The sequence below is a fragment of the Fukomys damarensis genome, unplaced genomic scaffold (assembly GCF_012274545.1).
Source record: "Fukomys damarensis isolate Sample0158 unplaced genomic scaffold, DMR_v1.0_HiC HiC_scaffold_37, whole genome shotgun sequence".
Lineage (NCBI taxonomy): Eukaryota > Metazoa > Chordata > Mammalia > Rodentia > Bathyergidae > Fukomys > Fukomys damarensis.
In genome coordinates this window covers 47,328,910-47,354,897 of record NW_022900949.1, presented here as the reverse complement: position 1 = coordinate 47,354,897, position 25,988 = coordinate 47,328,910, and the positions used below count along the sequence as shown (strand labels likewise).

At 47.8% G+C, this 25,988-nt stretch overlaps 1 protein-coding gene across 2 annotated transcripts in view; it reads left to right on the top strand.

The window, feature by feature from the left end:
- Rab6b (RAB6B, member RAS oncogene family) overlaps window positions 1-25,988 on the top strand; it is a 56,901-nt gene that overhangs the window by 10,620 nt on the left and 20,293 nt on the right. The window contains exons 1-2 of one of the 2 annotated variants that reach the window (XM_010625487.2): window positions 15,325-15,616; window positions 17,049-17,107. In XM_010625487.2, the coding sequence (XP_010623789.1) occupies window positions 17,078-17,107 (30 nt within the window). In that variant the 5' untranslated portion in view covers window positions 15,325-15,616; window positions 17,049-17,077. Of the gene's footprint in view, window positions 1-15,324; window positions 15,617-17,048; window positions 17,108-25,988 lie in introns of those variants that run through there. The other variant, XM_010625486.3, reaches the window with a different exon arrangement.

Below are 25,988 nucleotides of genomic sequence, written 5' to 3'. Positions count from 1 at the left end.
GGTAAGAAGCTCAGCCTAGCAGGGCAGGATGAGCAAGGAAGGCCTCTTACCTGCCTAGGAGTTAAGGGAGGATGTGTCTCAGCTCCACTGCTGGCTTTGAGGAGCAGAGTGAGCTTTGTCTCTCTCCCTGAGGCTATTAGGCTCTGTCTGAATGGGAACCTGCAGATTCCAGATTGCCTGGACTGCTGCAGATAGGGTAGATCTTGGGACCAGGAGATCTTTCTATAGTTCTGTTCTTCCCTGAGTAGAGAATGCCTCCAAGCAAGGTTGTTTGTTTGGTGTTTTGTTTGTTTAGGCACAAACCACTCCCAAAATTATATTTAGGCTCTTAACAGATTCTGTTTGTAGCACTAGTTTCTTAGTTACTATTTTCATTGTTGAAACAAAATACTGGACCCCTGTAAATTAAAGGAGGAAAGTTTTATCTTAGCTCAGTTCTTAGAGATTGCAGCCCATAGTTGGCTGTCTCCAGGGCAGGGAGGTATAGCAGAGGGGCATCACAGAAGAGAAGCAGTTCATGGCAAGGCAGACAGGAAGGCAAAAAAATAGTCCGCCTTTCTTCTTTTCCATTATATTCCATTCAGGCCACAGGCCTGTTGGTTGGTGCCATCTACGTGAGGAGTAGGCCTTCCCATTATCCATACCCAGAACTATGCTAAACCAATCAGTGGACTAAGGTTATCACACATCCTTAGTCCCAGTACCTCACAAGCATGATCCAGCCCCACCTGTGCAAGCATGAGGCTTTGGGGGAGCATCTAGATACAGCATATAGCAACTAGGATCTGGAAGTTTGCCTCTGATTCTGATTCATTAAGACTACCCTTCCCTGTATCCCACCAAAACACTTCAGGCTGCTTTCCATATTAGAAGGTAAACAGGAGACCTGAAAAGGTGCCCACCTATCCCACTGACTCTGGTTCTCTCCCACCTACCTAAGAAGAAGGCAGAGCCCTGCATGTTGAGCCTGAAAAAACTACTCCTTCTGTGCCAGCACATAGCAGAAGGGCCACTTGGAGCTGTGATGGTACCTGGACAGCAGTATCTGCCTGTCCATTCCCTGCAGCTAGGATAAGCTGGGCAGAGCAGAGCACCAGTGCCTGGAAAGGAAACGTGGCAGGGCTTGGCTCTTGCCTACCCACAGCCTCCATCTGGGGTGGCTGTGAGAGCAGCTGTCTTAAGGCAGAGAGACCTGTGAGGTTTAGTTCCAGGGGATCAGCCTAGTTCACTGTAGTGGGAGGAAAGGCAGAGGCTGGTGGCAAAGGTGGCATCTGTTAGCCTGTCAGTATGAGATGGCATGGCAGACACAGCCTGAGGTGACCCCAAATGAATGCCACACCCTTGCATAGGTCCCTTCTCTGTGAATAGAACATATGACTCGTTTCTAGCTTATATAATGTGATAAAGGTGGTTGGATAAGCTTATGTTATATATGCTAGGATAAGTCACTTCCGTGGTTATGTTTATTTACAAGATTTCTCTTGCTGGCCTGGGAGAAGTAAACTGCCGTGTGTGGGGGGTGGGGGGGATCTTGTGAATTAACTGTGGATAGCCTCCACCTCTAAGAGGTGTGAACAGCTCCCACTCATCAGCCAGCAAGAAAATGGGACCTCAGTCCTACAGCCATAAGGAACTGAATTCTGTCAACAGCCACATAAGTTTGGAAGAGTTCAAGAAATGGAGTCCAGCTCCCTCCATTGTGAGACCTCATTGTGAGACCCTGAGCAGAGGACTTTATAAGCTGCACCCAGTTAGCTGATCCCCAGAAACAATGGGACCAAGAATGTTTGTTAGAAGCCACTTCATTGATAGTATTTGTTACATGGTAGCAGATAACTAATATGGATGAAATGAATATTTTAAAGAGAAAAGATGCCTTTAGCAGACAAAGTAGAGGTTCTAAGAGGGCCTGTGACCTAACCAGGATAAGGTGCTGCCCAGGACCAAGCCATGAAACACCCTTTGCAGGTCAGGCCCTGATTCTTAGTCTGCTATGCTTTTTCTTCCCGTGGTACTGCGCAAATCCTAGGTCTCATATTTTTCCTCTTATCCTATGTAGGGCTGGACCAGACATTCTCAAGGCCCTTCTTGCTGTGGTATTGTGTTCTGAGGCAACTCTGATTTGTGATCTCTCTGGAAGCAAGGCTTCTATGCCTTAGTGTTATTTCTTCTCTGCTGATCCGTGACCGCTCCTGTGTCGCATATTTCCTCTGGGGCTTCAGCAGGTAGCGTAGTATTGTCCTAGAGACACACTGGTAAGCCTTGTGGACTCAAATTAGAGGCAAGAACAGAAGTAAAAACAACCTCTAAGATTGAGCTCTTGGTTGTGCACTGGGAGAGATAACATCTTGCCATGACTATTGGTGTCATCCTGGGCAAGTGGCTCCTCTTCTCTGGCTCTCCATTTCCTCTGACTAGATTGTCCTCATAGTCCTCTATGTTATATGCCACCTGCAGTTCTGCTTTGAAGAAGGGTGCCTTAGCTACTTAGAGCTTTCAATATGGAGAGGAGTGAGCCTGGTTAACATCTCGTCGTGGTGTTCCAGGTGTCCAAGTCCAAGGGCAGACCTGGATATTGGCCCAATTCCCTCTGCTCTCTTTCCTATCCTGGCCCTCTGGGAACTCGGTGCCTGATCACCAATCATTTCTGGTGCACCAGAGATGGAGGAAGAGTAGTCTTCCTGCCTTCCGTATAGCCTGCGTCTACTCACAGGCCCAGGGTCCTTGAGATCTAGAGATGCATTTTCCTTCTTAGAGATCATGGTCTTCCCCTCTAAACATCTCTTCCCCAGTGAATCTGGACTGGTGGCATTGAGTCCATTCAGAAAGCAGGAGGACAAATCTTTTGGTTGACTGAATGGGGAGGTCTGAAAGTTATACTCCATCTCTGTGTTCCATTCTCCAGCTGGCTCTGAGGAGCAGAGGCTGGGCTTGTGCCCTCCTCAGCAATCAGTGATAAGCAGGCTGCAGGAGAGGCTATGGGAGTATGGGAAGAGAAGCTGGGGCCAGCTGGGGCTGGCAGTAGCCCCCTATACGTGGGGAAACCATGCAGCACCCTGGGTTTGCCAGCCATGGCTGTCCAGACCAGGAGTTCGGGCATCTGAGAATGTGCCCTGACTACATCAGCCTATGGTCTGGAAACGCTCTTCTTCCCTTTTTAGCGAGCAAAATCTCATGGTCACACCCAAGCCCTGTCCCAAGGGTTGGAGGCTCCCAGTGCTAGGGATTGAACTCAGGAGACCTTATGAATGTTAGGTAGGCCCTGTAATATTGAGCTATACCCCAAACCCCTCAGAGACTTAATATGAGAAAAATCTTATTCACCCAAGTGGTGACCACTTCACGTTTACCACTTCTTTGTGTAAATTTGCACTTCCATCTGACTGACACCATTTCACCTCTTCCTGAATGGTGTATTATTTCACACTACTGTACAGCTTGCTGGTGTTTGATCATTTATTTATGTATTTAATTGGGGGGTAGTTTTGAGACAGGATTTCACTATGTAGTTGAGATTGATCTGGAACTCACAATGTGGCCCAGGCTGGTCTCAAACTCACAGCGATCCTCCTGCCTCAGCCTCCCAAGAGTTGGGATTACAGGCGTGCACCACCACACCCGGCTCATTTATTTTTTTTTTCACTGTTTCATTTTAGATAGTTTTTGTCACTGTGTTTTCAGGTTCATTGGTCTTTTCTTTTACACTGTCTAAGTCTTTTCTGATACTGTAGTTTTTACCTTTGGAAGCTTTATTTTTGTCTCTTTAAAAATAAGCAGAATCTGGGGCTGGGGATTTAACTCAGTGGTTCGGTGGCCTGCCTTGCAAGCACCGAGTTCGATCCCTGGTACCAAAAAAAAAAAAAGCAGAATCTAACATTTTAAATGTGTGGAATGCAGTTATAACTTTCTTAATATCATCTGCTAATTCTAACATCTGTCAGTTTTAGTTGTTTTCCCCCTCTTGTGGATCTGTTTACTTGCTTCTTTGCATGCGTGTTAATTTTTGATTGGATGCTGGATATAGTAAGTTTTGCTGTGTTTATACTGTGTAGCTTTCTGGAGATTGCTTAGGCAGTGCTCAGCGTGTGGCTACTTATGACCCAGTATCAGCACAGACCTTCCTAAGACTCCTAGTATCCTTGAGTGATGAGATACTCTACTCTGGCTGGTGGGGATGGCGTTTCCACCTTGAGTGGTCATCTGGGTGGTCATTTCCCAGGCCCAGCTGGCTTTCTCACATGCTGCTTTCTTGTGCTGAGCTGAAGACTTGCGGGAGACCCTCAAGGAAGGCTCAGCTCTCTCTCTGGGTATCTCAGGCCTCTCTGGTGCTTGGTCTTGTGGACTCTAATTTTTTTTTTGCCTCCTTCATGCTTTCACCTCCATCTCTTCAACCCAGGAGATCCACTGGGTGCCACTTGATTCCGCTCTGCGTGCTGGGGCCTGAGACTTTCTAAAGGCAGTCATCTCACCTTTGTTTCATGTCTCTGGAGCAATTGTTGCCTGGTTCTCATTGTTTTGCATATTTTATCTGGTTTTTTTCCTGATGCGAGGCTACATCTGGTCTGTGTTACCCTGTCTTGATCAGAAGGTGGAGTCTCAGGACCTTAATTTTTCATGTGTTCATTGGTTTGTAGATTCACTGGTCTGTGTCCATGTCTTTGAACTTTGACTTGGTCAGGTATCGTTGCATGGTCTGGTCCTCAGTCTTGTTTTTAATCAGTGCTGTACATGTAATGGCCATTCAGTTTTGCTCTTGTACTCTTTTGGGGACCTTTCTGCTGCCAGACTCTTATAAACAGCTTGGTGTTAGCAATGATTTTTGTCTCATGAATAGGCCCTCTGCTTCTGCCTTCTCACTTCAGCTATTTTAGGTGCCTTCAGTGAGTTCAGTGCAGTAAGGTATGGGGAGGGAGCATGTTCACATAACTTTTATTAGTGTATAGTTATTGTTACTGAACTCTCACTATCTAATTTAAAAACTAAACTATCACAGCTATGTATGTATAGATAAAACTGAGTATGTAGGATTCAGTACTACCCATGCTTTCAAGAATCCCCTGGGGGTCTTGAAAGAGACCGCTGTGGATTAGGGGGAATACTGTACTATGAAATTTATTTATCTGTACTAGGGATTGAACCCTGGGTCTCACACTTGCTCGGCAAGTACTTTACCACTGTACTGTGCCCTCCCACTACACTGTGAATCTTACAATTGGTCGTGCTGTTTTTTTCCATTTTGACCACAAGGGAACTCAGGCAGTTTCTTAGTCTGGGGAGGATGTTGCAAGATATATTTCTGTCAACAAATGTTTTGCTCCAGCATTGTCTTTTGAGCTTTCCTAACCTCTACAACATAGAATTCATAGTTGCAGATAATCTTACTGTCCAGCTGATTTGAGCAGGAAGCATATTGGAGAAATGATTGGGCAGTTCACAGAGTAAGTCTCTAGGACAGTGATGGCAAACCTTTTAGAGCTTTCTATGATACAAACGGTCCGCTGCGACATGTACGCCATAGGTTTGCCACCACTTCCCTAGGAAATCAAAGAACCAGGATGCTTGGAGCAGCATCCTGAGTCCAACAAGACAGGTCCAGGGAGAGACACGGTTCTTATGCTGGGTACTGGCGGGTGCTAAAGACAGCACTAATGCCCGGCTGAATGCAGAATCCAGAGGGAAATTTGCTGTCTCATGTCTGGTGGAGTCTTGTGAGAGCACCAGATGGGAGGAGCCTAACTCCTGTGCCTACAGAATGCAGAAGGGAAGCTCCTATATTGTGGAAGTGGGTTTGGGCCTCCCTGAACAGAGTACAGGTATTCAGAAGGATTGGGAAGATATTTGGGTTGTCATTGATAGGTAGCTACTACCTCATGATACTATTTTAAACAATTATATTTCCAGTTCTTATTATTATGACTGTTCAATAATCATTTCTTGGCAGGGGAAGGGTATAGTTACCCAGGCAGTTAAGTAAGGGCAGATGCTCCTTGTACAGAGCAGTCGCAGGCAGAGAGAGCAGTGCTCCCCCATGCCAGTTCACAGTGGAGCAGAGCAGGTCTCCTGCTTGGCTCAGGCTGGGTAAGGGGGATGTAGTCAGGTCGTGAAATAAGTGAGGGTTAGTGAGGCCTAAGGGTCAGAAGATTCTGCCTGCAATGGGAAGAGGAACTTGGTGCTTTCATCTGGCATACTTCCGGCTTGATAAACATCTCCTGGCAGGCATTTGGGAAGATGCAGGTTTTAAAGACTGTCAAGCTCAACCTCATTGGAATACCCACCTCATTAGAGGTGCACCCAGATAGAGCCGAGGTCTATGTTGCTAGGCACATTCCCTCTCGTGCTCATTTTGTTAGCCCCCTCATTCTCTTGTCATTTGACAAGCAGCTCTGGGCACTTCTCTGCCTGGGCCCTGGGGACAGAGCGGTGTACTGTTGGTCGGTGGATTCAGCTCTCAGGCAGGGTGTCTTCCACAGTAGCCCTCAGACATCTCTGTAGGAATGCCCCAAAGCTTCGCTATACATTCCCACTCTGGACTTCTTTGTCATGGTTACCTGTAGATGAGCCAGGGGCCTAATGCCACAAATAGAGACCCCTACAAGTAATGGCCTCTCTTCCTAAACCCTCAACAGTCTGGTGTCCCCTTGTCCTTCTGTCTCCAAAAGACCATGGTCTTTTCCATTAACTGATTTCTTGCCTGCCATTTACTGGTCCCACTTCAGTATCTTCCTTGCTTCCATGTGAGGGAAGTTTGAGCCAGGGGCTCCGGATTGTTTCATGACTCTGAACTGGGAAAGCCTCAGGGCTCACCAGCCCTTGCTGGTCCTACCCTGCCTTTGAAGTTGGGAGTCTTGACTTCAGCACATCTTGGGGTGAGGGAGTGGGATGCACCCTGTTGGCAATGTGTCCAAAGTCATTAGTCCACACAGCAAGCCTGGGCAGAGCAGGTACGGAAACAGATTGACCCAATGCCCCAAGGAAATCTCAGGTCAAGTGTGACTGGGCAGGAGGGATTCCCAGGAGTTCTCTGGGCTGGGGACTTTGGGAAGGGAAGAGGGAAAGCTGGACAGTACAGGAGTATGAACTGTAGTCCTCCTGCTGTACTTCAGGTCTCCAACTTTTTCTCATCTTGTATACAAGTTTGTGCCCCTGGTAACCACGCTTCTGCTCTCTATGAGTTCTATGTTTTTAGATTCCACACATAGGTGAGATTATGCAGTATTTGTCTATGTCTGGCAGAATAAATTTTAAGTATTTGCACCACGAAAAGTAACCATGAGGTGATGAGTATGTTTGTTTGTGGTATCCTTTCACCATGTGTAACTTTTTCCTTTTTTTTTTTTTTGGTGGTACTGAGAGTTGAAACCTAGTGGTGCTCTATCATTGATCCACATAACCAGCCTTTTAAAAAAGTTTTTATGTTTTGAGATAGATCTTGCTAAATTGCCCAGGCTGGAATCCTGTAATCCTCCTGCCTCAGCCTCCCAGAGTGCTAGGATTATTAGCACATATCACCGCACCTACATATGTGTGTATCTCGAAACATCACATTGTCTACCTTGAATATATATAATTTTTATTTATCAGTTATATCTCGATAAATCTAAGAGTGGGGGATAAAAAAAGAAAGGAAGTTAGAGAGGCAAAGAAGAAAATCAGAGAGAGCAAACGACTCAAGGTAGAGCCCTCCATCTCTGGCAGCCAGAGGTGCTGGCAGGACCCCAGAAGAGGCCTGTCACAGCGCCGCTGGCAGCTTGTTTCCCTGGAACTCACCTCTTTCTGCTGAAGGTGGAACCTCTGGGCGAAGAAGCAGGAGGAGGCCCAGGGTATTAAGGTAGCAAGGAAAACTGAGGCTGAACCTTCTAGTCGCCAGCCAGGTTACTATGTGGAGCCCCAGCATGCCATTGCGTCTCTGATGGAGGTGTTGGGAGGACACCCATCTTTAGTCTTGGGTTTCCTGATCCCAGGGATCTTTGCCTTATTTCTCCCCTCCTGTGTCTGCACTTATCCTTTCTGTGGGTGAAGCATGCACTGCTGGTTCATAGGATTCTTTTGGACCCAAAGGGACTGTGGGTTCCACGATCCGTAGCCAGTTGGGCAGATATGAGGCCAGAACTTCCTCAGCACCCCCAATCCTCCTTTCCAGCAGGTGGGGAGCAGAGAGGTTGTGGGCAACTCCACAGCCCTGGGTCAGGGCAGGCTTCCGGGGTCACTGGGCATAGACAGAGGAGATGGGGTGGGTGGAGGCCAGCGAAGCAGGAGCACACTGTTGGGAAGTGAGGACAGGCATGGGTCTGCTCTCAGCTGGTGCAGGAGAATGGGCCTGAGCCTGAGCAGCTTGTCCTGCTGCCTACCCCTGCCTTCTGCTTCCCCTGTTCTATTTTCACTGGATTCCTGGATGAGGCACAGGCAGCCGTGCATTCTCTGGCAGAGGGAATTAACACACTTAATTAAAGTGTCCAATGAAGAGCTTTGCATATTTCTTAATTACTGTCTGAGTCTTCAGGGGGATGGTTTGAAATGGGATTTTTCACCTGTTTCCTTATTTAGCCTGTGGTAAGCCAGCCAGGTACTTGGGGCTCAGGTGGGAGCTGTCAAAGCCTTGTGCTACCTTTCTGAGTAAGGGGTAGCAGGGTGGGGAGTGGAGGGACAGCCCAGCCCTCAGGTTTATCTGCCTTTCAGGAAGGATTTTTTTATTTTATGAACAAAGGGTAAAAGGAATAAGCCTCAGACTGATGTAGCTGGGGCCTCCACCTGTTCCTCTCATTTTCGCAGGCCTTGTGGTCAGGCCAGTGATGAAAGACTTATGACTAGAGGTTGCAGAGGAATAGTGGAGGCCTCTCCTGAGGCTGCTTTAGAGAAGTGACCCTGGGCCATGTTGGCCCGGCCTCCTCCCCAGCTACAGGCCCAGGGCCGATCCTTTCCACAAACCTTCTCAGCACTCACATGGCATTTCCCATCTGCTCTGGCAACTGAGCTGCTGATGGGTAAGCTGAATCATCTGGCCCGTCCTAATTTGCCTTTTCATCCCCAAGGACCTCCTTTTGACTGCTGCACTCTGATGGCGGGTAAGGGCTGAGGATGCAGAGCCTTTCCCTAGCATGGGGCCTGCTCTCCTAAAAAGAGGTAGGCAGCCCACCAAGGTAGCTTGGATTAGACACGGCAGTGAGTTACACCAGACCTTTCTTGCCTCTGCCTATTCCCACCTTATGCCCTAGCTCTGTAGACCCTCAAGAGAATCAAGTATAATCCCACCATTTGTGTAGGAGCACAGCACAGTTGGTATGAGTGGTAGTGTGAACCTGAGGCCGAGGGCAGACTGCAGCCATGACTCTGGCTTGGCTTGCAAGGGCCCCAGTGGGGCCACTTCTGCCAGGTCATGGTAAACACTCCACAGTCTCCAGCTCTTTGCTTGTGCTGTGCCTCATGCTCTGGCCCTAACTACTGTCTCTCTCCACACCCATTTAGAGATGACAGGGAGACATGTCCTTTGTGAAAGGAAGCAGTGTCAGACCAGGAGTCTGACAACTTGCTACCTACTCAGCCCACATCTGTGCCTTGGGCACAAGCCATACCCATGGTACTGACCCCCAAGCATTTGGTGGATCTGATGTCACATGGCAAGCATGGGGAGGTGTTGGTGCATGACTCTGTACCGAGGACACCTAGCCTTCCATCACCCTGGCTCTACCTAGCCCCTTCCTGGGAGCACTGTTCCCTCCATCACTGTCTCTGCCAGTCACTCAGCCCTGGTGCCACCTTCTCCAGGAGGCACAGCAGCCTTTCATCTTTATGGGCCTGTTGGTAACCCACCTTCCTTGTTGCCTGGCATTTTAGGTATTTGCATTTGAATCTAGTTCCACACTGACCAAGGTCTGCTGACTGCAGACATGCATCTGCTTTCTTACTGTGAATTCTGTGCCTGCTATGGGCTAGCACAGAATATGCCCTCAGTTTGCTGTGGGGGTGGAGAAGCCTCACTGTCTTCTGCAGTAATTAGAAGCCACAAGAATGCACAAAAATCTGTTTATCCAGGACCTACCACTGGGATGGTGCCAGGCTTGCAGGAGGCTGATGGGGGTGAGTGGGCTCCTCAGTAAGGTCCAGGTGGCACTGGTACTGATTGTTAAGGGCTGCATTCAGTCCATCCTGCACTTATGCAGTTGCCTGGAATTTGTGTTGGGGTGGGTGAATCTCAGCTCCTTGAGACAGCACTTGAGTCTGTAAGACCCTTGGGCCAGCAAAGAATTAAAAGAAAATAGTTGTTTCATAGAAAATAAGCTTTGATCCTTTGATCATAAAATTGAATGATTGTTTTTTTGTTTTTTTTTTTTTTTGTTTTTTTTTTTCTGAAACCAGTGCTGCTATTTGTGCTTTGGTCTGACTATAAAGAAGGTTTTCACAGGTGACCTGAACCCAAGGTGGTGGTTTGGTGTAGTTCCTCATCCAGTTTGCTGGAACTTAAGGAATGGCTTTGCCATCTGATGGTCACAAAGCCAGGTGTCAGGAAGCCTGTAACCTGCCACAGCATCCTGTCACCTTCCTTTTCCTCTGCTTCTACATTAATTGAGATCCTTTGTCTCGCCAGACTCCAGCCCCGGGTCCAGCCTCTGTAGGCCACTCTTCAATAGCAGATTTTTCTGAAGTGTGGTTCTGTTGCCTTGGTGATCTAACACTACATATCAAAGTACCCCAAAACCTGGTGGCTCAAGGCTAGGAGAATATTTGCCTTGCTCACAGGTTTGTGATTAGAGCGGGACATAGCAGAGAAAGAGTGGTCTATTCTGTGCATCAGCAAAGGCAGCTTGCAGTGTGGGGGCCATAGTCCTCTGAAGGCTAGCTCACCCACAGGTCTGCTTTGGTGCTGGCCATTGGCTGGAGGTCTCAGTTTCTTGCACGTGGGTACTTCAGTAGGCTCTCTTGGGCTTCATCTTGGCATGCTTGCTGGTTGAAGGCTGCATTCCAGAATATGCAGGCGTGAGCACACACACTCCATGAAGAAGCAGCACTGCCTTTTCTGATGTAACCTGGAGTCACATAGTGCCACTTCTGCCATCGGACAGTCACACAGTGCCACTGTTAACCCTTGACAAGTGTCAGGGTCTTGTTGGGCGAATGCACAGGCTGGGGAGAATTGTGCAAGCCTGTTATGAAATGACAGCTACCACATTTATACACATTGCCCTCTCCTTTAGACTCCTCTAGAGCTCTCACTGCCTTGGGAGGTCCAGGCTCCCGATGTGGACACTCTCTGGCTTGTGCCATCTAGCCCTGGCCCCCACCTGTCTTGCCTCTCCCCCTCCCTCTCTGCTCTCTCCTGGCTAGTCTTAGAGATGAGTTTTGGTTTAAATCAAACTTGTAGTCACATGGCACTTCCTTCAACAGTGCTTGCTACCACTCTCTTCACATACTGTGTCTAGCTCCATTTTTCCTGAGACAAAGCTCAGACTGAAGAGCTTCTATATGTGTCCCCCATAACCTGGCCTCTGGCTTCCTGTCCCCTCTCACAGGCTTTTTATCTCCCAGCCTCTGTGTGCGCACCCTTTTCCCTCTGCCTGGATGGACCCTGCTCCCCACCCCACTCTCCCACCTGCAGCCCTACTGACTTTCCAGCCACTTAGACTCTATCTTTAGGTTCGTTGGTTGGTTTTTTGGGGGGTGGGGGTTGAGACACGGTCCTGCTATGTCATTCAGGCTGGCCTTAAACTTAATATGTAGCCCAGGCTGGCCTCAACTCATGGGGATCCTCCTTTCTCTGCCTTCTGAGTTCTGGGATTAGAGGTGTGTGCCACCATACCCAGTAGATGCTATCTTTTGGGATCTGCTGGTTTGTTTTGTTTTTTTTTTAACTTGTCAGACCTTTGCATAAACCAGCACAATGTGGTGGATGAGATAGCAGCCTCAGTGTCGCATCTGTGTTCATACCCTAGCTCTACCACTTGCTAGCTCTGTGACCTTAGGGATAATAGGATCGTGATGAGGATTAGATGAGGAACACTAAAAAAAATTGTCAAATTCCTTGCCTTGGTGTTGAATAGAAGCCCAGTAAGTGTTAGAGTTTCCTTTTCTCCTCTTTAGAGGCTCATGGTAAATGCTCAGTAATGAATTTTCTCACCCTCATTTGGTTGAAAAAGGAAAAATACATCTCCATGTTTGATCATGTGGGACTAAACTACCAGAAGATTACAAGAATAATTCTGAGCCATGAGCTAAGAGGGAAAAAAGTTCAATAATGATTTGCCTGCTTATTTTTAATAAAATCCTGCCAGTGGAGCTGAGTCTTTGCCCTCAGAAAAAGCTCTGCTTTGCTGCTATAGCGTCAGTGAGCTGTAGCTAGCTGGAAGTGTGACAGGGTGACCTTGAAGACTGAGCTTTGTGGGAAGGAAAGCTCCTTGATGGACTCCTGCAGCTGCAGCTGGTGGAAGCAGAAGGGTCCCTACCCCTCTTACCTGCTCTCCTGTGCTCAGGAGGAATGCTGAGTGTGGCCTGCCTCTCAAACCTCCCCTTGGCTGTGTCTGAAAGGTGCTACCTAGAGAATTGAGTTCCATCTGTCCTGACCATCCTGCAGGTGAGACAGAGGATGGCCAGGTAGGTGGTATGCAAGCTCTCCATTTCCAGTATCTAGCACCTTCTACCCTAGATAGTTGTTAAGAGGGCCAGGGGATTTAGCTCAGTGGTGCCTCCCCTGCCTTGCAAGCACAGGGTCCTAAATTCAATCCCCAGTACCAAAACAAACAGCAAAGACAGTTTAGGGAAAGACTGGAGTAAGGAAGGGGCTTCTGCCCTTCAGGAAGATGGGAGCTTACAGGGCACAGCTCCTTTATCCAGTGTTGTAACAGAGGCTGGACAGAGGTAGACCAAATGAGCTCCTTTTAATAAGGTCTGCCTCCAGCCCTAGGAGGCTGTCCAGAGTCCAAATGCAGAGGACACCATTTTCTGCAGTTCTGTTCCAAGATTGTTGCCCATGCTGGGAACAGATCAGTTGCCTACAGACCAGTGAGTCCAGGAGCCTCAGAGTCTAGGGTAAAGACAGAGGACCTACAAGGTAAGGCTGAGACAACTCACTTGAACTGAAGAGTAGCTGTGTACCCCAGAGGGTTGTTAAAATTGGGGGGAAGTGAGAAGGTGGCTGGACACACTGGGAACTGTCCCCAAAGAGAAGAGTTAGTAAGTGTCTGGTGGAGAAGCTAGTGCATCTCTCCCAGTTGCAGGGGATGACTCGGCACATCTGTAGGCCTTAATCTGACTAGCAGTACACCTGGGAGAGAAGGAAGGTGGGCTGGTTTAGTGGGTGGGGTGAAGATGGGGAAAGGCTTGAGGGCCTTGAGCACAATGTTGCAGGAAATGGGGAATTAGTGGAGGGGCCTAAGCAGCCAAGCCAAGTTCACACAGGGATCTGAACCACATTATTCTGGCTGTGTGAAGAGTATGGGTGACCTGTGAAGGGAAAAGTCTTGCTTGTGCAAACTGGAAAAACAAGCCTGAGGAATAGGATGAAATAATTCCTATTTGTAGTGATGAAATAATTCCCATTTGTAGTGAAGCAGGAATGAACTCCTCCCCTGGTCTAGGCCTCAATTGGTAATGGGCCACACCTGTTCAAAACCACTTACCGTTACTTCCTGAACACTCTGGGATGCCTTAGTTCCATTTCTCACCTTCTGTATGGGGTCAAGCACCTCCCAAATGGGAAGAAGCCCCAACTTGTAGCTGGTCCTAAAATAAGTCTTGGCTTGGCAGGGGCCCTTGCCTGGAACTCACTCATACTCATGGTGGTGGCAGTCACGAACTGGCAGGATTCTGAAACCCAGCCTGACCCACAGACACCAAGGAGGGCCTAGGATAGGAGCTAAGTTCTTGGTCCAACAACCACATCCCAGCCCATCTCTGACCTTGGTCCAATAACTATCAGCTTGTTTCCACTGATGTAAACTGGGGATGCTGTGAGACCCAGCTGAGTTGAGGACGACTAGAAGGGGTAAACCTAAGAGCTTAGCTTCTGGTGAGCAGGCACCCACATCTATTCTCTGTGCTTCTGGGATGTAAATCTTGTGTCTGGAACAGCCTCTAACGTGTAACTAGAACACACTCCATAATTACTGAGTTCACGTCACCTGTTACAGTTATTGTGGGGATTCCCAGCAGATATTGGCACTGGCCAGGACCGTGTACCTAAGAGTTCCTCTTGCACAGTCCCAGTTAGCTACTTGCTCTCTTGAGATTTTCTCCTACGCAGATGTGATCCTCCAATCCTGCAGGCCAGTACTAATCCAAGGCCAGTGGCTGGTGTCACAAGAAAGGACAACTTGGCATTAGAAGAGATTGATGGATTTCTGGGTTATCAGTGACTCCATAAACTTCCTCTTCCTTCAGTGGCCTTTGGGATCCCATGAATTCTCTTTCCTCCATCCTCAGTGGCCCTAGGGAAGAGCCTGTTGGAGAGTGTCTTCCTGCCTGTCTCCTCATCTTGCTTACTGATGCTCACCCCCTTCACCTAAGGTTTACAGTGCCAGCGTTACTACCTACAGAAGTTACCAGTTGGCCCTGGGGTCCTGAGAAAGCCAGAACCTTCCACTGCTTCTCAGAAGGGCAAATGGTATGCTTACCTCAATTCCATTTGCCCCTTGTTAGTTGAGGGCTGCCCACCCAACTTTTCTTCCTGGAATCTCCTCAGCAGTTCCTCTCCACCTTTGCCTGTGGCCTTCTCAAGATATGAGAAGCTCCCTCTTCTCACCTTCACATGAAATTTAAGAATTTAAGAGGGGATTTAAAGCCATCAGGATCTTTTTACAGCCTTATTTCTTTCAGAAGCAAAAAAGGGCCATTTCCAGGTAAAAATGAAAGATCTTGAGTATGTGACTGCTTATCCTACAGATGTCCTTTCAGAATTATGGCTATTCTGACACCAGCTGGTAACATGCAGTTTAGTTCTGGCACTACCCCCAACCAAAGGTACCCTCAGACTCTCAGGGTATAGTCCCCAAGACTGCCCTTCCTTCAGACACCAGTTACAAGTGGGGTCTCTAGGACTTCTGAATTCTGACCAAGTAGCTGCAAACCCAAAGAGTTCAGAGTACTCTCAGATACAATAATTTACTAGAATGACTCAAAGGACTTAGGAAAGCCCTTTATATATGATTATAATTTTATTAAGGACAATAGTCAGGACCAGCTAAATAAAGGGGCACACACAGGAAGGATCTAGAAGGGTCCTGAATGCAGAGCTCCCCTGCCCTCTCCTTGGAGTTAGAGCCTGTCACCCTGCAGACAAATCAGCGTGCTCACCCACCAGGAAGCTTCACCAAGCTTTGGCCCCCAGAATTTTTACGGGGATTTCATTGTGTGGGCATGATTGATTGAGCTTTGGCCGTGTGATGGAAGTCACTCTCCAGCCTCCTTCCCTTCCCTGGAGATTGGACTGGCTCCAGTTCCCCACCCTCTAACCACAAAATCCGCAGCCTTATCCTAAGACCACCTGCTGACTCACCGTCAGTCACCTCTTTAGCATCATCAACTCCAACGTGATGGAAGGAGCTTGGGAAGAACAGAGACATTCTCCTTACTCAGGAAATTCTAAGCCAAGCATTAGAATCCTCCGTCCAGGAATCTGGGACAAAAACAGGTCAGAATATTTATTTCATTAGGGATGGTGGTCGTATTTTTTTCTCTATCATAGTTGTGTTCTGGAAACATCAGCTCTCTCTTACCTGCTACCTCCTTCGACTTTTAAACATTTCCTGTGTGCCTTGCACTTTTATCTTCTTACTACAGCTGTCTGATGTATCTTTGATACTATTGTACTCATTTGAAAATGAGGAACTAAGGTCCAGAAGGGTGGTGACCACCTCAAGGTGGTACAGCTGAAAATACCCCAGTAGGATTTGAACTCAGCTAACCAAGTCTGGGTCAAAGTTGGAGTCTTTTGATTTTTAGCCCAGTTATTGTACCAGATGCCCCTTTGGCTAAACATGGCTGTTTTACCCTTGGCAAGTGTTGGCTGCTGGGAGATGATAACACTAGTGGTTACATGGCACACTACAGAGGCCTCAAAACTAGTAAATAATCTTAACCAAGGGACCCCATTGGGCTACCTTGCTTCACCCAGGCAGTAACCAGCCACCTACCAGTCTGTGAATGTCCTACTGGGACACAGAAGAGAGCAGAATGGAAAGTTCTTGGACTCTTGCTTTCTGTATCAGGTTTAACTGTATCCTGCAGCTCAAAGAAGAAAGGCCCAGCAGGTCCCTTAGCAAAATGAAGGCTGGACAGTGTAAAGAAATACTTGGTGCAAGGCCTAATGTAATAAATGTTCCTTTATCACCTTCTCCCAGATGGTTAGAAATGTAGCAGTTGGCATTTCCACCACTGCCAGACCCCAGGGGATGTGCACAGTTAGGTCAGAAGCCAAGCTTTGTAATTTGGGAAATTAGCAGCATTTGTGGGGTTCCCAAAAGATCTAGTTTCTCTCAGCCATACCCTCAGTTCTCAGTTGGGGGCATTACTGCCTCCTACAGGGCATTTGCAGGTGTGTAGGTGAGCCTACAATTGTCGCATGACAAGGGTTTCTTGGTATTAACTTGGTGGGGTCCAGAATTGCTATTGATCCTGCCCACATACTGCCTCTGCTTCTTTGGAAAGCCCCCTCCTCACTGCAACCCAGGCTGAATGGGTAGGAGCTAAAAAAACAGGCTTCCGGTCAGGTGATATTCCCCGGTGCACACAAGCAGGTGTGACAAGTGCACCTTGTTTTGCACCATTCTCTGATTCTTCATGCACAGCTCTTGCATTAGTTAGGCCTCCTGGGTCGAGGAAGCCCAAGATCTGGGAGTTGGAAATTTGAGGGGCAGAGGGAAGCATCCTCCATTGTCCCTGCAACCCACCAAGCATAGAGACATGTTGCTTCACGCTGGGGACCCTCTCTGGGGCCTGTCTCTCACTTCTAGGCATCTGCAGCTTTTTGTTACCTGTTTTTTTCCAAATGCAGTGTGTTTAGATAGACCCTGCCCATTAGGTTCTTCCTCATATGGCTCAACATCTCTTTTCTTGTTTTGTAGTTGGAAAGACGTCTCTGATCACAAGGTTCATGTACGACAGCTTTGACAACACATACCAGGTAAGATCTTAGGTACCTACCCTGTACCCTACCCACCCCAAGGGACTGCGCCTGTGCAGACCACCGGGAGACCACAGTCCCTCTGGAACTTATTAAGCAAGGAACACTGTGCAGTTGGCCCCGGGTTCCTAAGGTGTCTTTTTGGTTTGGAGGACCTAACCCCTCCCCATGCCAGGTACTGGCCCCCAGCCCTGTAAGGATCTTCTGAAAATCCATACCTCTGTGATTCCTGGCTCTGGAATGTTGATCTGATATCATCCACAGGTGGTTCTATATGACCCAGAAGCTGAGCTCTTAGGAGTCATTGCCTGACACCACTGTTGATGACTGTGGGTGGGGGGTGGTGTGTAAGTGAAATGAATTTTCCTTGTAGTTATGGCTTTCTGTAAAAGACACAGAACTTGAATCATTTAAACTATTCTTTAAATATACTGTTTTCTCCCTTAACATAGAAATAAATTATAATGCATTTTTCTAAGCTAGTGGGTCACTAGTTCTAGGAGATGTTAATTGAAAAGAAAAGGAGGGTGGTGGTCCAGAGCTTGTGTGGAGGTGGAGGGCTCTGGATGATGATGCTTCAGTGCAGGACTTCTCAGGATGTTAACTTCATCATTGTGGGGCTTTAATTTGCTAAAACCACATGTAGTGGGTGTTTCGTCATGGAATACCTTTGTCATCAGTTCTCAAGGACAGTTATTTATAGCCTCACCAGGGACCGTGCTTTCTAAGAGGTCCCTGCTCCTTGCTATACCTGGAGAGGGTGTGGAGGAGCTCACTGTGGTTCCAGTTCTACATCTACCTTTTATTCTGTCTCTTTCTGAACCAGTCATCCTCACCTCACATACCCTCAGAGAGCCTCCTCCAGTTTATCTCCCTCCTTCTGATTTATCCTGAGTAGTCTGAAGCACTAGTTTACCCTAGACTTGACTGCAAGGGAGGATGAGTGGCTGTGGAAGAGGGGCCCAGAGTGGGGCATATAGCCCTGAGCTAGGTCTTGGCCATGCTGTTGTGACTTCTAGGCCAAGTCGCTTGGCCCCACAGGCTTACCAGAAACCTCTCCTCCTGTTAAGGGCAGTTCTATGTCAGTGTGCAGCAGAGGTGACGCTCTAGCAGGTTCTAAAGTCTGACTTAGTATAGTGTGTGTGTGTGTGTGTGTGTGTGTGTGTGTATGTGTGTGTGTGTGTGTGTGTGAGAGAGAGAGAGATCTCATATATTTATTTGATTATTTAATTTTTTGAATATCAAGTTACTTAACATGTTGCCTATTGGCAACCCTTTGAAAGCAGTGAGGCTCTTGGCTGGTTGGTGTTCTTGGCGGTGAGTAAAACTCCCTTGAAATCTTACCCACCTCCATCTCCAGTCACTCCCATTGTCCACTGCTTGTCATGCTCTGCAGGGCTGCTGCCCCACCCCACCCCACCTCTTCCTTCAACACAGCTCTTGCATACCCCACACCGTGGCTCACAACCTTGCTCCTGCTGGAACGGCCTTTCCTCTGTCCTTTCACTAGGAAAATTCTTCTGAATCACCAGGCCCAGAGCAAACGTTTGCTCTGAGCAGTGAGGCCTGGCCGTGCTCTGCTCTCCCTCCCTGCCTGCTCTGCCCAAAGTACTTTGTCCTCAGGACGAATTTTACCTCCCAACTCTAGGGTCATTCCTCTGGGCTTAGCCAAGCCTGGGACTCCCACTGGCCATAGGTGGCATTACAGATGCCCACTGGTACAGAAGTGGTTTGAAGAGGCTCGGTTTACCTTGGGTTTTAGACTCTTATCAGACTGAGAGGCCCCAAGGTCTAGTGTCGTGAGAGAAGTTCCACAAAGAATTGTCTCCAACCATGGGATTGCCTGACGTGTGTGTGTGTGTGTGTGTGTGTGTGTGTGTGTGTGTGAGTGTGAGTGTGTGTGAGAGAGAGAGAGCAGGCGGAAGTCCTTTCCTAACACCCTTTCAAGTGGCACTTAGGCTGAGAAGCTAGACTCCACTTCTGTGTGCACACATTTTATTTAATGAAATCTCTGACAATGGAGAAGGGGACATGACATTTTGTTTGCCTTTTTTAGTGTGGTGCAGAGGTGTACAGGAAGTAGACAAGATCTCCAAGGGCTTCAGGGAATGAACTTTACCTCCTCCTAGATGGTCTCCCTGAATGATGACTACCCCTGCCACCCCACCATAACTACTGTATCCATTAGCCAGCACACCCTGGCAGAGCTGGCCCTGCCTGCCTTCTGTGAGGTTCCCAGGCAGTTCCCAGGATGAAGTCTTCCCTCTTTCTTTCCTTTCTCTGAGTCTCTGGCTCTTGCCTCCCTTGCTTCATTCTTTCTAACAACAGAAATGGACCTGGTGCTTACTCTGTTTGCAGAGTAGGAGAGAGAAGCCTGTCTCCAGCAGCAATGAAGGGCTGAAACTCATCCTGGATGACAGTCAATTAAGCCCCCTTGGTCTGGGGCTGGACATGCATGAGGCCCTAGGGACTCTTGTGAGTTCCTGGGTATATGGTGCTGGGTTCCTTGCCAGACCTCTTGGGAGGTTCTGTCCACCTGGCAGGCCCCAGAGATTCCACCTTGCTGGCCTTGATCTTCTCTTGACATGTGTATTGTGGCCTGTCACCACCCTGCCTATCACCCCATCTAAATCCACTTACTTGCGAAAGTGAAAAATGAAGACTCACAGTCAACTGAGATTCATGTCTGCCATGACTCCCTTAGGTAAAATCCCAGCTAAGAAATTACTTTCAAAATTTGTTGTTAAAAAAAAGCCTCCTAACCTGCATTGTGGTGAGACTTGGCGCTCTTTGTGGGCAAAAGCCAGCTGCCTTCCCCTGTCTGGTCCAGCTGCATACATCCTATTGTGGAGCCAGATAGGAGGTGTCAGGCCTCTGCAGGTGGCTGCTGAGGTGTTTGGAGGGAACAGTGTTCTTCTGGGGCCTCTCATGGGCTGTTTTCTGGCTGCATGTTAGCATTACCTATTTCAGGAATGATTGGGAGTCACAGGCCAGCACAGGCATTAGCTTTTTTATAAACTCAGAGGTGATTGAGATGAACATCAAGACTAGGAGCCACTGGCCTATACCTGAATCTCACACCATGGCAAGTTAGGAAACCACTGACCTACTCGCTGCCCCTGGAAGAGGGCCTGGCCTGGCCTGAGGAGCCTGCCAGCTTCTCTCAGGAAGACCTGCTTCTAGAGTGGGCTGTTTGTCTGGAGGACTGTGAAGTTTGTCTTGGCCTGGTCCTTCGTCCCATCCCACAGAGCCTTTGGGGAGGGCTCACACTGGCTATCTCCACAGTGCCTCTCCTGCAGGCCAGTGGGCTCTTGAGGGGCTCTGGCTTTGCCCCAATGTCTTTTCCATCTGCTCTGCCCTATGGCTTTCTGCTCTCACTTTCTGGGGCTGTCATAACAAATTACTGCAAACTGGGTGGCTTAAAACAATAGAAATTTATTCTGTCACATTTCTGGAGGCCAGAGTTTAAAATCAAAGGCAGGATGGCCTTGCTCTTTCTGAAGGCACTGGGAAAGGTGCCGCATCCACCCCAAGGGCCAATGGGAAAATCCCAGGACATCAGCCAAAGTGTGTGTGTGTGTGTGTGTGTGTGTGTGTGTGTACATGTGTGTATGAGCACACATGTGTACTACATTCAGACCATGAGAAGATGGGCAGAGGTGTGATTGTTACAGCCCCACTCCAAGGAGCACCTAGGGCTTTCACTTGTCTCTCTGATGCCCCATGGCATTTGATTCAGTTTCTCTGTCCCCTGCCTCTTCCTGTCAGGTGTTCCCTGCTGTGGCCACAGAGCCCTCCCACTTTGGGCACACACTGGCCTCCCATCTGACAAACTGCACCTCCTCTTCAAGGTGGAGACACACACTGCACACAATGGATACATATATGCATGCCCGTACACGCGCGCACACACACACTGTTGGATCCTGACACCTTGGCTTCCCCTGAATGTTTCTTTGGCTTGGACTCATTCCTCCTTCCTCCAGGGCAGCTGCCAAAAATCCTGTCTCCCCACCCACCCCAACTCTCCTCTCTCAGAAGTCTTTCTGCATTTTAGAACAGCCGTCGATTCCTACCTTGTCTGATGCTCCACATTCTGAGAGGATCCTCTCTCTAGCACAGGATTATCCTACCACACTTCACAGGCTTCAGGCACTAATGCAGAAGGGGAGGGTGAGCAGGCAGGTACTTGGATGACAACTGAGATGTTTGTTGTGATGTGAGTACTGTAACCACAGAATTACCTCCTGGGCAGTTGCAAGGCCCACCTCTTGATATTCATCATTAAATCTGCACAGGATCTGGCTTCCCTAACTGCAAGGTGGGCCCACCTTGGGGGAAAGTAGTGCTATCAGCATTGTTAATATAAATGTGCACTATACAAAAGCCAAAACAAAAATAATGGCAGTGCTACAGCAAACTAAATTGATAATGTTGAAGTGAAACACAATAGCCTGCCAGCACTGTCCTTGGGGAGACTGGGTATCCCAGCCATTCCTATCTCTGCACTTGGGTAGTGTTTTGCAACTTGTCTGATGAACGGGATCTCTTAGCCTGCTAAAGAACCTCAGGTAACTCTGGCAACATGATAAGCTCTTTGTATTAATAGGCTGTCATATTCCTTCAGGCAGGCTGCTGCTACAGCTCCAGACACCACATCCATATTTAAGGCAGAAAAAGAAAGCAGGATTTTCCCTGGACTCCTCCTCTGGCAAATTGCTGTATTTGTCTTAGCCAGGTCACATGAGCACCCTTAGCCTCCAGAGAGGCTGGAGAAGCACAATTTAGCTTTTGTGGTCTCTGAAGTAGAGTCCGGCAAGGGATAGGAGATTACCAGGCCCTGACTGAACTTACCAATAGCTCCTAATATATTTCATAAATTAAATAGGACCATAATACAGTCCAGATATTAATCTGGGGAATCCTTCCTAATGCACACACAGGTAAGTTCTTAGATGCCCTTGGAGTCCACCATCTAGAGCAGTAATGGTGAATCTTTTAGAGCTTTCAGGGTCAGCAAACAGCCCGGTGTGACACATGTACCATGGGTTTGCCACCACTTACACAGAGTGTCCTTGCCTCAAGAGCTGAGGGGAAGGACTACCTGTGAGCCTGTTTGTCCCCTCTTAAGAAGTTGCTGGGCATGTGTGTGATTTTTGAAAGGAGTGACTGATTTTGATATGAGTAAACCCTTGTTTAAAAGTCAAAATTATGTATTGTTTGGTTGATATTTCAGACCATGTTCAGGAAAGTAAAGAGTGATCGATACAGAAATAGGGTGGCTGCGCTCCATCAGGAAAAAAGTGACCGTCCAGAACATACAGGCTTTGAAAGCCTGGTACCTGTGCTGTGGCCCCAGAAGCCCACATCCCCTCCCCCCAGGGCACATTATTGAGCTTTTGGCAAAGGTGGACCTTGCCAAGCATGTTTTCCAGAGGCAGCCGGCTCCTCCCCATAAAGCACCCACTTGCACTTGGCAGTCTGAATCCTTAAGTTTTGCCAGATTCATTTGCATGCTAATTTACATGACTTTACCCTGATACTTTCATCTAATGTTTGGTGGTGCAGAGCCGGAACAGCAGCTTCATTGTGAAGGGCTTATCATGCCCAGTTGCTTTCTGCCACTTATGGATGCTTCCCCAGCTCTGGGTCCAGTCCTGGCCAAGGGTAAAAGACACACATAACATGCCTTTTCATTATTTCTTTTCCTGAGAAGAGAATCTTGAGTCGATTTATGCAAATTACCATGGCAAATGTCTAGTGCAGACTTTATTACTTTATCTTGTCAGAATGTGGATACAAAATTATATTTCATAATAAATTCACGTAGCCAAGAAAATTTCAACAAGTGCCTTAGGGAACCTCTCCTTACTTGTGTATCAGCTAGGCCAGTGCAAGTGTGACGTACTGTCATTCTGTGCAGTGTATTTGAACCTCTGTTAATACAGTCTGATACCCCACTTGGAAGAAGACTGAAAATGTGGCCATGAAATCTATGATTGTTAAGACTCCTCACGTTTTGTAATAAGTGAAGTGGCTGCTCTTTTTCATAGGCAGTGCTGTTTGCAAGCACACAGCTATGAAAGGAATACATAAGCATCACCAGGTTTGGAGCAGGCCGGTGGCAGCAGTGTAGCCTGACCTCCTCTGCCGGACAGACACCATGTGATGCAAATGGCACTGCCAAAGATGGAGGAGGTTGAGGGGATCCCCCAGAGTGTGCCTGCTGTTGTGGTGGTGATCATAGCCTGTCTTTTTATCCCTGTGGAATAGTTATCAGCAAAAATACTTTGTTTCATACCTACTTCACAAGATAAAATGTAATACAAAGAACGGCTGCTTTGATCAAGACCCCATAGCAAGCTAGAAGAGGGGTAATTGTCTTTTTTACAGTGCTCCGCTCTGGAGTTCAGCCTTCCCTAAAGCTCTGGGAACACTAGCGTATTGGGATGTTCACAGAGATCACAAGTACCAAGGTTCCTAGGCAGAGAAGATTAGGATACAACCAATTCCTGTTTCTTCAGTTGCATGTCTTGTCCAAGCCTTCAGTACGACTAGGGGCTGAAATACAAGGACTTTCCTAGAAATGTTGGCTGACTTCGTCTGGTTCTAAATATCATCCCTTAGTGCTGTGTTTTATATAAGCAGGCTGAGAAACGTTGTTGGACAGTCTCCATGGGCTGAGTTCTTCAGCTTTGCTTGGAAATCCCTGTGACAGCTGGTTACTAAAACAACTTATTTTTGATTATGCAGCATACGACAGAATACCTTCATTTATTATAACTTATTTGGTCCGGCGGTCCTTTTATTTATTTATTTATTTATTTTTTTTTTGGTACTGGGAATTGAACTCGGGTTCCTGTGCTTACAAAGCAGGCGGTGGAACCACTGAGCTAAATCCCCAGCTTGGTCCAGTGGTCCTTAAAGAAATCTGTTTTAGAGATGAGGAAATGGGGCCAGGGAGTCTTAAGCAAGACATTTTTCTAGGACATTTCCAATCCAGTGTTCTAAGTCCATTAGAGCACTGAGGCCCTGCTGAAGCACTGACAGAGGTCACTGAAAACAGACTGGACCCACTGGGCACGTGACCCCAGCCAGCTCTGTGGGGGTGGGGCGTTCTCACTGTACAGTAACACCTTGGGGTTAGCTGTGTTCTTCCTGGGAGAAACCGACAGGCTGCCTGGATTTGCTGGCAGATGTATGTTCCTTCTATAAGGGCCTGTGAACTGTCCCAATCACCTGTACCTTTTGCTATTTCTGGGGCTATGTACATAACATAGACCTGGGCTTTACCTTTAAAACAAAAGTGCCCCCCACCTCCCTGGTCTCATACCCATGCAAATTCTAATTGCAAATATAATATGAACTTGTGTGTGTTCCACGCATCCACGCCCATCATGCATACCCATACCCACATTTCCATCAGTACACTCTCACAGCTGTGTGATCTGTACTGACTGGTGAGAGGTAGTGTTCCCCATGGCAGGTCACAGGGAATCACCAAGGTTGCTGGGCCCTTTTGCAGAAGAGCATGACTAGCTGGATAGCTAGTTGTGCTTTCTGTCTAGTGTCTTCTCATTCCTCCACAGTGAACTTTAAGTGAGAGCAGAAGATGTGGCCATACTACAGGTACAGAAGTGCCAGAAGAGAATGGAAGGCAGAGGAGATAGCAACAGCAGAAGTAATGCATGGAGCTCAGTATTTAGCTCTGAATTTCCTGGTGGCTAGAGGGAAGGAGAACTCCCGGCATAGTTCTCATATACTAATTATAATAAGTTCTGAGGTTTGCATGGTGAGCCAGATATTGCTACCACTTGAACAAAGTCATCCAGTAAGGCAGGGGCAGATTTAGAGTTAATGGGGTTCCTTGAACCAGCCTACAAGGAGGTACACAAATTAGCTTGGCAGGTTGTGTGTCCAGTGACAATATAACCAGCAAGACAGACTATTCATGTGACAATTTGTGATGCAGACATTCACAAACCTCTAAAATGCAGTGTCAACTTTATGTGGATACCTGCTGCTGAAACAGTTCCATGGAACATAGACAAGCAGTCAAGGCCTATGTCCTCTATGGATCTGGTCTGGCTTGGAGGACTCAGCAGAATGGTGGTAGACACAGCTCTTAGAGCCCAGCAGCCCCAGGAACCTCGGGAGCACCATCTCCTTTGATGTTAACCAGTCTTGGGATTGCAGCAGTCAGCCCAACTACCTACTGAGACCACTCCTGGATCATGATCATGCCATGGGGAAGAGCATGCCCATCAATGTGGGTCTAGAATGTGGCTCTCCACTAAGGTGACACAAGTGACACTGAGGGGTGTCATTTTTCACTAGTTTTTGTAGTGTGGTTGCAGATTCTTCCAGAGAAGCAGCACCTTGGGCCATCCATTTGATGTAATTATGGTGTGCCTTGTAGAGCTTTCAGTAATAACAAACATCCAGCTGTGGCACATGTGTCACAGGTTTGCCACAACTGCCTTACAGGCTACCCTAGCTGGGATGTGTCTCAAAGGAGCCAGTTCATGAGAGTCACCTTTGGTTTCCTCACCAAAGCCCATGAGTTAGTGTCAGAGAAGATGCTGGGTTGTCCCTTTAACCTTGATGACTTGCTCTGAGTCCCTGGGAAAGTCACTTCCCTTGTCAGTACTCTGGTTCATTGTTTGCTAAGTAGGGATGGTGTTCCCAGTCATGCAGCCCCACGCCCTTTTCTCGTTAAGAGTGCTTGTCTATGTCACTCAGACAGGACTGCCAAGGCTTGTCTGTCCTTCTAGGTGTCATTCATGTGCGCCCCTTCCTGTCCAAACTGTTCTTTTCTGCTTGTGCCCCTTGCCTAGCTTCTAGGCCTTTGCTTTAGGTCACTATTTATCCCTTGCCTTTT